At 35.8% G+C, this 9,784-nt stretch overlaps 1 protein-coding gene across 1 annotated transcript in view; it reads left to right on the top strand.

Moving 5' to 3' along the window:
- The first annotated feature begins 2,358 nt into the window (after positions 1–2,358).
- Positions 2,359–9,784, top strand: part of LOC112526658 (tRNA-specific adenosine deaminase TAD1) — a 10,387-nt gene continuing 2,961 nt past the window's right edge. Inside the window, exons 1-8 of the mRNA XM_025137034.1 lie at positions 2,359–2,561; positions 2,781–2,901; positions 4,610–4,764; positions 4,892–5,026; positions 5,634–5,747; positions 7,052–7,218; positions 7,644–7,720; positions 8,184–8,303. Coding sequence (XP_024992802.1) covers positions 2,411–2,561; positions 2,781–2,901; positions 4,610–4,764; positions 4,892–5,026; positions 5,634–5,747; positions 7,052–7,218; positions 7,644–7,720; positions 8,184–8,303 — 1,040 coding nt within the window. The 5' untranslated portion in view covers positions 2,359–2,410. The remainder of the gene's footprint in view (positions 2,562–2,780; positions 2,902–4,609; positions 4,765–4,891; positions 5,027–5,633; positions 5,748–7,051; positions 7,219–7,643; positions 7,721–8,183; positions 8,304–9,784) is intronic.

Here is a 9,784-nt window from a genome sequence, read left to right as displayed (position 1 = left end):
CACGATGTATCTCGCTGCATTGCGCGAGTACGCTTCTAGTATATATTAATACACAGTACTTCATGCATAAAGAATGGTTTTCAAGAGTTTTTATCAAATGCTTTATAATATAGTATAGATAGATAATTAAATACTGAGATTTGTATTAATATATTTTTAAATCAATTTTCCTTTAAATATATATTTTGAAAATAATTTAGACCTTGACATAAATGTTATTTAAAATAATTAATAAATACAATAAAACAAATATAAATAAAAGAAGTTTGGCACAATAAAAGCCCAAAATATTTTATATTCATGGGCCATAATGCCAGCCCTATCTAAGATATCAATTTCCAATGGGTCGTGTTGTTATGGGCTGAAACAGTAATAATCCGGACCGGAAACGATTACATCAAAAATACTAAGATCCGGTTAAGGGTAGAGGTGGCCAAAAATCGGTCCCGGGCCGGGCCTTAACCGGTTACGGCCGGTCCTAATCGTGACAAAAACCGTCTATAACCGGTCCCTCTATAACCGGTCCCGGTCCCGATGAAAAACTTTATAACCGGTCAAGCTTGCCCATAACCGCTTAAGCCGACAGGTCCCGGTTCCGGTCCCATAACCGGTTACGGCCGGTCCTTTGAAAATTTTTTTTTTTTTATTTTTTTTATTTTTTTGGTAATTAATAAATTTATAATATGTTATTAATATCTTTGAAATATGTTATTTTTAATATGTTTTATTATAAATATGTTTTATTATAAATACGTTTTGTTATATATTATATATACGTAATGAGAAATTAATACGTAACGAATTCAAAAAATGAAGCGAAAAACCGAGAATTGATAGCGTTTTTTGCGTTTTTGAAGATAAGATGAGTTGGTAACTAACTAAGGAACTCCCATCTCTATTTCTATATGTTTTGGTAGCTAAGAAGATTGAAAAAAACGGTCATAAGGGAGTCCAACGGCTTGTTTGACTTTTTGACTTTTTTCGTTGACCGGGCCGGGCCGGGCCCATAACCGGTTTCGTAACCGGTTCCGGTCCCAGATTTGCTTAAAAACACTAACCGGTTCGTAACCGCCGGTCCTTAACCGGTTACCACCGGTCCCGGTCGGTTACGTTCTTGAGCCGGACTCGGTTTCGGGCCTCCGTCAGTTACGGGCCGGGCCGGTTATAAATGGCCATCTCTAGTTAAGGGTACTTGTAACTGGTTACGGTAACCGGCCCCAGGCGGGTTCAAACCGGTCCTATATTAAAAAACATTTTCTTTTTATATTTCTTTTTGATAAGTTTTTAAAAATACTTTAATATTATTTTAATACAATTTAAAATATCTAATTATATCAATCAAATACACTTAAAAATAGGCCTTCGCCACTTCAAACGGGCGCTTCGCGAAGGGAAGTTCGGAAAAGCCTAGCAGACGGGACTATCAACCCCTTATGTTTTATTGTGAATTTGTAATTTGATTTTCAATCATAAACACTTAATAATTCTGCATCAACCATTCAGCAACTATCAAACAACCCCCTTAATTACACAAATTAAATATGAAGCTTTAATAATTTATACCTATACACAATTTACTTGTAATCTTGAATTTTAAGTAATATACCTTAAAAAACAGTATTTCATGTATAAAAAAAATAGCTTTTAAGAGTTTTTGTCAAATGCTTTATAATATAGTATAAATAAGGAAAAATATCGGGCATACCATAATATCATGTGTTAATTGACATGGAACCAAAAAGTAACTTCATAACCGTCAGCATGCTAGAAAGTGCCGCCATTGCTTCAAAAAGCATGGAAGAAACCACAAGAGTGGTGTCTAATGGTTTGAGCTTAGGCTCCAAAGGTCAAAAGTACCTAGAGGTCTTGAGTTCAAATCTAAAGAGAAATAAAAATCCATTTGTGGCCACGAAGGTTCAAACGCAGTGACTTTGGGCTAACTACAAAGCTAGGATTAGTCGACTCACATAACGAGTTAGATATCCATTGTACAATCACACTGAAAGTACTTAAATCCAATAGATTTGTCCTGTTCCATACTTTATCTTGTTTGAATCAAAAAATTCGGTACGAAAAAAGATCGAAAATTTGACCTAGTCTTAACTGATGATCTCACAATCAGTTTTTACATAGTCGTGTTTGTTGGGCCTAATCGAAATGGACTATTTTACCCCGCAAAAAGAGGTATACACACACATGACTTCTTTACACTTAGATTGAAATGAAAGGTTTTCATTCAAGGACTAGAAATGTAAATAAAAAATTCTTAAAGGACAAAATCTATCTATACAGAAATAGTATAGGGACTACTTTTGTAACTTTATCCATATATATAGATTCTTCGAAAACTCTATCAATAAGTTAATCCATTCCATTGCCCTTCATTTCCCTCCATCTTACCGGAGCGCCAATGAGTTCACCGTCGCCGGAGAAGAAACAATGGGGAGAGAAGGTTTCACAGACGGTTTTCTCAGCATACAACCGTCTCCCAAAGAAAGGAAAGCCTCAAGGTCGTGAAGTCACCGTCTTAGCCGCATTCCTTACTTCTTCCCCTTCTCAAGGTCGTAATTCTACTCCCCAATTCTCTCGAAAACTCAAAATTGCTACAAAAATCATTCAATTTTACTTTTTTTAATTTCATTATCTTATCAATTACAGTGTAGTAGGAGTGGTTTTAGTGGAGGATTCACCTGAATTACGAAATTTGGGGAATTGACGTTCGCCTTTGAAGTTGAATTGATGGATTTTGTGAATTTTTGTGTTTCTGTGTTGTGTTGCAGAGTTGAAGGTGGTTGCAATGGGGACAGGAACCAAATGCATTGGGCGTTCTCGTCTTAGTGTTTCTGGTGATGTTTTGAATGATGCTCATGCTGAAATTGTAGCTAGAAGAGCTTTAGTAAGGTATGTGGACTTTGGTTGTTAATTTGACATCTCTATTTGTGTTTTCAGTCGCATAAAGTTTTGAATCATAGCACTTTCGAACCGTATGCAGTTTAATGCATTCTTCCTGCTAGATATGTTATTGTTGATGTTGAAGGAGGCTTAGGGGAAAACCCAAAAAAATTGAAAAACTGAGGAACACCCTGGTAATCATTTATCTGGACGGTATGCACATGTGCATACAAGTACTTGAAGCTGTTTTTTGGTTTTTATGCACATGTGCATATCGGATAAATTGCTTACAAGTTACTTGTATGCACATGTGCATATTGTCTAGATGAACGGTACTAGGGTGTTCCTCAAAATTTCAATTTTTTTTGTTGCGTTTTCCCCTTGAACTTGACCCTATTGATGTTATATTCAAATGATAAATTCTGACTACTCTTCATGAAGGAAGTATGTTTTAAACCTCTTTTTCAAGAGTAGAGATAAAATTTGACCTTCCTAGTCAAACATACAACTATTAACTTCAAAATTAAATTGTAATTTTGTTTTTTTTTTCGTGAAAAAAGAATGCAACTATATAAATCTTTATAACATTACTGCAAAGTAAAAAATGTTGCTAAAATTTGTTAAAATTTCCACATCAAAGCAGACATCTGGAAGTACAAGTCTTGATCAAACAACTCAATATATCTATCTTTTTGTGTGAGTATGTGCAGTGATTTGAGTAATATAGACAGTAGACTGACTGATTTAGTTCATTAAGGTTGATATGGCAAATTGGGAATTGGATTGTTGTATAAAAACTGGTATGTTATAACTTGCTTTCTTTTTCAAGTTAGAGATACTCACTTATGATAATAATCAAAGAGTTTATATTTTCTATATCAACCATAAACACTTCTATTAGCTGAGAAACAGCAATTAGTTGCAGTGGTAGTTGATGCATCTCTATTCATCTACTGACTTTATTTTGTTTCCATCATTTGCTTTAGATGATTTTTTTGTTTTGTTTTGGTATTACAAGCTATTTGGAGTAAATGCATAGTGGCATGGGTGGTAAGCACACCTCAAAATGTCAAATTGAAACTAAAGTCTGTTCAATGCATACTCTCTTCTTCCTAATTGAATTCAATCTTCCAAATTAGATGCTAACCATACGTTGAAGTTCAGCGAGAAACAAAACACTTAAAAATCGTTTTAGCAGAAATATAGGGAAATTTACAGAAATAGCCAATCTCCCAAGCTCATTTCACTTTATAGCCATTTTCAGACCTCAATTCAGTTTTTAGTCAATTCAAATACGCAGAATTCCACTTTTTGCTTAAGAGTTCCACTTTCTGCTTAAAGATTCTACATTTTGCATAGGGATTTCATTTTCTGCGTAAGGATTCCACTTTTTTTTTGCCAAAAACCAATCCAACACATGCATACGGATTGGCTACAAAGTGAAATGAGGTCTGAAAATGGCTAAAAAGTGAAACCCCTTTGGCAGATTGGCTATTGTAAGATACCCCATTGGTTGGGGAGGGAACTAAGGTTGCCTTATAAGGGACTGGATACCTCCTCTACTAGACGCGTTTTAAAACCGTGAGTCCAGGTGTGGACAAAGCGGAAAATGTATGGATATGGTTTGCCTGGATGTTACAGCTATTTCTGTAAATTTTCCAGAAATATATAGCAATATTTGAACAGTACTGGCTCAATTTTTTTATGAACTTTCCAGGTACTTCTACTCAGAGATTCAAAAGGGTAGTGCTCAATTTCCAGTTGGATCTGCCACAGACTCCATTTTCTATCAGGAGGCAGGAGGTTTCGGCAATGGAAAATACAAGATGAGGCCGGGTTGGCAATTGCATTTATACATATCACAATTGCCATGTAAGCTTATTGTCTCCCATTTCACCTTTTGGGGGGCTCTGCTATTTGTATGATTGAAATGATTGTTTGTATGAACTTAAGCAATTTGCTTAATCTTTCTCATATATTTGTGTTCAATTTCTTGTAGGTGGAGATGCTTCTCTCAATTCACAGCTTTTTCCTTGCTTGAATAGTTCACTGAAAGAAGGTTGTTCAATATCTTCAACAAGCAAACTGAATGATCTTATGGAGGAATTCTTAGAGTCGTCCATGAAGAACAACGGTAATTCTATAGTGCAACTATGATCTCTTCATATTTTCAGTGACACAAGATTTTATTGTTCAATAATTTCTAGTGTAATCTCCAAACTCCCATCTTTGTAAGCTATTTTGACATGATGAAATAATTACTTATTTGTTTTTTCTTCCAAAATTATAATTGAACATCCAAGGGGGAGGGTGCTGGAGTAACTGGCACCAAGAATAAGGTTAGGAAATCAGTGTGATAAGCTACACAAATAGTCCAATGTTATGCAGTAAAAAAAAACACAAGAACGGCCAAATCACATGTCATTTTGCACTGAAATCACATGTGATTACTGAACACGGTCAACACAAAGGGTGAGCATGCGACTGAGGTCGCGGCCAAAGTCCCGTGAATCACATGTGATTCTAGAGTAAAATTACTTGTGATTTGGCCGTTCTCGTGTCTCTTATTTGGTCACTGTGCTCGTTTGAACCCGACTCGTATAACATGATTGTAGGTATATGTATCTACAAATAACATGATTGTTGGAAATATATTTCCATAACAAGGAAATAAGTTATAAATAGTTCTTTGATGAATATCCCTTGATCGCATGGGTGTGCTAATCAGATTTCTATTATAGGTGATTGTTCACAGGTCATTGGCACTGTTCAAAGGAAACCTGGTCGTGGCGATGCAACTTTGTCAGTGAGCTGTTCCGATAAAATTTCCCGTTGGAATGTTGTGGGTGTCCAAGGTTCGTCATTATACTCTTTACTATACCCAAATATTGGTCACCAGTACAATTAGGTGACACTTTTATACCAAATTTTACAAATTTATTTGCCTTGTTTATATAAATTACTAACCTTAGTTAAGGAAAAGATGATATACATCTTCCTAATAATGCTTATTAGGCTTCTGTTTTTACTGGTATCTGATAACAACAACACTTGCAGGCTTGAAGATAAGTTGTGTGCATTTCTCTTTATTACAGATTTACAGTCATAATTCTTTTGAAACATAGGCGAACTATCGTGAACACAAATATCAAAATGTTCTCTTCACTTTGCTTCTTGGTTTTCTCTTTCCTATTAATGAATTTAAATCCATCATCTAGTATCATACAATTGCATACAAGATAAAAAAAGGCATTTTGTCGCACTTGTGAATGTGGGAACACATCAGTTCCCCCAGAATTTCTTTTCTTCATGTGATTGTTTTTTCCTGAAAAAAATATTGTTCTATATATATTTTGATTCGTTACAAAATATTGGTAATTTCTGTATTCCCAAGTAGTTTGGTTAGGTTATAAATCAGTCGTTTTCATAAAAGTATTTGGTTTTATAGGTCTATAAACATCAAATTTGTATCTCTTCTTTTTCCACACTATGCATTAGCTGGGGTCTTCACGCAAACAACGGCTTTGCTCTTTTAGTGGAGGTGTACAACTCACCCTCTCCATACCACACCTTTGGGTGGGATATACTGGGTTTGTTTGGTTTACCCGGTGTTCAAAAAAGTGCGCCATGGCGTGCCATGGCATAAGACGTGTCTCCGCTGTTAAGATAAGGCCCATAGCGTTTGTGTAAGGCGTGGCTCACGCTATGGCTCACGTTTTAGATTTTATATTTTTACGAACTCAGTTAATCACATCACTCACAGTTTCTTGGATTCATACATGTCACAGACTCACGATCAAACAAAGTTGTAAAACTCTTTGAATTCTATTTTGAATATCTGATCACAAACTTTTTATATAAAACTAGTTAATTTATATGAAGGTAAATTTTTTAGTATCATTATACTATTGAATAGTATATAGAAAAAATATATAATATACAAATTTGCCGCCTTATGTCACACCTTTAAAAACGTCGCGTCCTCGCCATGGCGTGTAAGGCTTAAGGCTTGAGGTCGCCGCCACGCCACGCCTCATGCCATTTTGAACATTGGGTTTACTCCATGCTATAACAAACTTGCCTCCTTTCAAGATCATTTGAACTTTTGGGTATTGTAGCCATGACACAACTTGAATGAAACCTCTTTTACCTTTTGCAGGGGCTTTACTTTCTCATTTTCTACAGCCAGTTTACATTTCATCAATAACTGTCGGGCAATCCCGTAATTGTTCTGATAAGGAAGTAGAAGAGCAGTTGAGAAGGTCTTTGAGTGATAGAGTTCTACCATTATCGAAGAAACTAACAAGTCCTTTTAAAGTTAATAAGGTTGTAAGGTGCTTAGATAACCCTTTTATTGCATATAATATTTATATATGACAAATACTCACGCACCAACCACAAGGGTTGTGGCTTAGTGGTTGAGGCCGAATGTGGTGGAATATCCCATCTGCCCAGGGTTCGATTCCACGCGTACACAACAATTGTGGCCACTGAGTTCATCAGGGTTGATTTCTTGCAGTCACAATTTGCGGGATTAGTCTAGGCATAGCCTAGGACGCCCTTCTAAAAAAAATACTCACGCACAGTCCTCACCTTTGTGAGGTTTAAACCCTTGACTTTATTGGAGTTTGGGATCTACCAGTAACCCGCGTACTGCTGGGCTAATGACCCTTTGGTTTCTTTATTTACTCGTTAACAATTTCTTAGTACAATTTCCCACTAAATATGCATGTTTCTTTTGCATTTGGCAGCCATTGTTTTCTGTAGCTTCAGTACCTCTTGAGGTGTTTCGCCATGCTGAAACTGCTGCATCCACTTTAACATGCGGGTAAGATTGCTGTGATTGAGAATTTAAGAGTATCTCCAACGGATTTTCCAATTTTTCTCTAAAATGGAGAGTCAAAAATCAAAATCTCCAAAAAATATTACATTCTTCTCCAATAGATTCCCCATTTTATAGATTATACATCAATTATATCATTAAAATATTCAATACATTTAATACAATGTTATTTCTCTCTCCTAGACATTTAATTTCAATTTTCAAATACTCCTATTGGTGGGAATAATAAAATATTATTTCTCACCCATAAGTAATCATTCTTAGGGAGTTCTCCATATTTGGAGAAATTTTCCTTCTCTCCTACTTTCTCCATTTTGGAGAATCTGTTGGAGCAAAAACACATCCAAAATCTCCATTTTCTCCATTTTGGGGAAGCTGTTGGAGATGCTCTAAGTGTGATGTAGTTAAACGATCTCCCTCGTTACTCTTATGTAATGGATGACTACAGATATTCAATAAGCTGGAATAAGTCCGGTTTGCACGAAGTCATCCTTGGAACCACTGGACGAAAGCAAGGGACATCTGCAAAAGGTGCCATGCACCCCTCTTCGGAGTCAACTTTATGCAAGTAAGCTAACAGGAGTTTAAGCATAGCTGTTTCTAAAAACTTTGTACCCCCTCCATCCCAAAATATTTGCCAAGTCTGTATTATGAGTTATGACATGCAAGAAAGAAGAAACAATAATGAACAATAAGAAAGCACATAGGCAGATTTATGTGGTTCACCAAGGGTGGGTTTGGTACACTCAATAAAACATAACAAAACAGAGATCACTGTTTCAAGTTTGGCAGGACTTTTATGTGGAACAAAATGGAACAGGTGTGTTCCACTCCCACCTCATGGAACAAGGTGGAACTAAACCTGTATTTTACCAATATAACCTCAAAATAAAACCTAATTTTCTTTTAAAACATCAAATAGGCCCCCTCTTCTCATTTTATTCCTTCTTTAAATTTTATTTATTGTATTTTATGCTCGTCAAACTTTCACCTTACTGTCCTCAAGATAATATTTTTATATGGTTTCTATATTTTGATTAATTTATGTAATTTATTAAATATTAATAATAAAAAGGTATAAAATAAAATTTGAAACTACATAAACTTTTTATTTTGGTGTCATTTTAATCGTCTTGATGAAAACTTTTTGATGATATATTTTGTTATAAAAGTATATTTATTTTTTATAATTTAATAAATTACATAAATTAATCAAAATATATAAACAACTCATTAGGGGTAAATTGGTCATTTTATCTTTTCTGTCCTGTCCAATTCTGTCTTACCAAACACTTAACAACTGTTCTGTTCTGTTTGGATACCAAACGCACCCGAGGAGTGTGTATACGGAAGGTACTAGGTAGGGAGCTGGAAAGGTAGAGGTGGAGATAAGGTTAGTAAGTTAGACTACGTGTGTGTAGTTTCCGAAAATTGTTATGTTTGTCTTGTAATTGCTTCTGTTTCGTTCGTTATTGCTTACTCTTAACTGCTTTTCATAACCTTATCGTATCCGACTTTCTCTCTTTGTCACACTTTTCACAAGCTAGGGGTCTTGACGGAATCCGTTCTACTCTTTGGGGTAGAGGTCGGTTATGCATACATCTTACTGGGTTCGTTTGGTTTTTGGTTACCAACAATGTGTTGGCTTGTCAGATTTTTATTAGGTTTCGAGGAGAATATACGGATTATAGAATTCTGGTTAGCTAGGTCAGAGTAGCAGATATAGCGAGATCCCCGAGATGGGTCACACATAAAACTCATCTAATATTCTATAGAATCCCTCTAGAGTGCGATAGAACCGTTCTGGAGGGCAGATTGTAATGGTTATGGTGGGGAAGTAGGTAACATAACCAAAATGAGCATGATGGGTAGTAGGTAATCAGTAATCGACAAAAGGTGCTATGTCCTACTCTTCATAACAAACTTTTTTTGGTAACTGTGGGTGTCTGAACCTGCTTGCACGCACCTCCACTAATCCTATGGGGACTCTAAGATAACAACTAGGAAAATTCCCCGTAGCCCTGAAGAGACTAGAACTAGGGACCTATT

This window comes from Cynara cardunculus (assembly GCF_001531365.2).
Source record: "Cynara cardunculus var. scolymus isolate 2C chromosome LG 14, CcrdV1, whole genome shotgun sequence".
In the NCBI taxonomy this organism is placed as follows: domain Eukaryota; kingdom Viridiplantae; phylum Streptophyta; class Magnoliopsida; order Asterales; family Asteraceae; genus Cynara; species Cynara cardunculus.
This window is presented reverse-complemented; position numbering and strand designations above follow the sequence as displayed.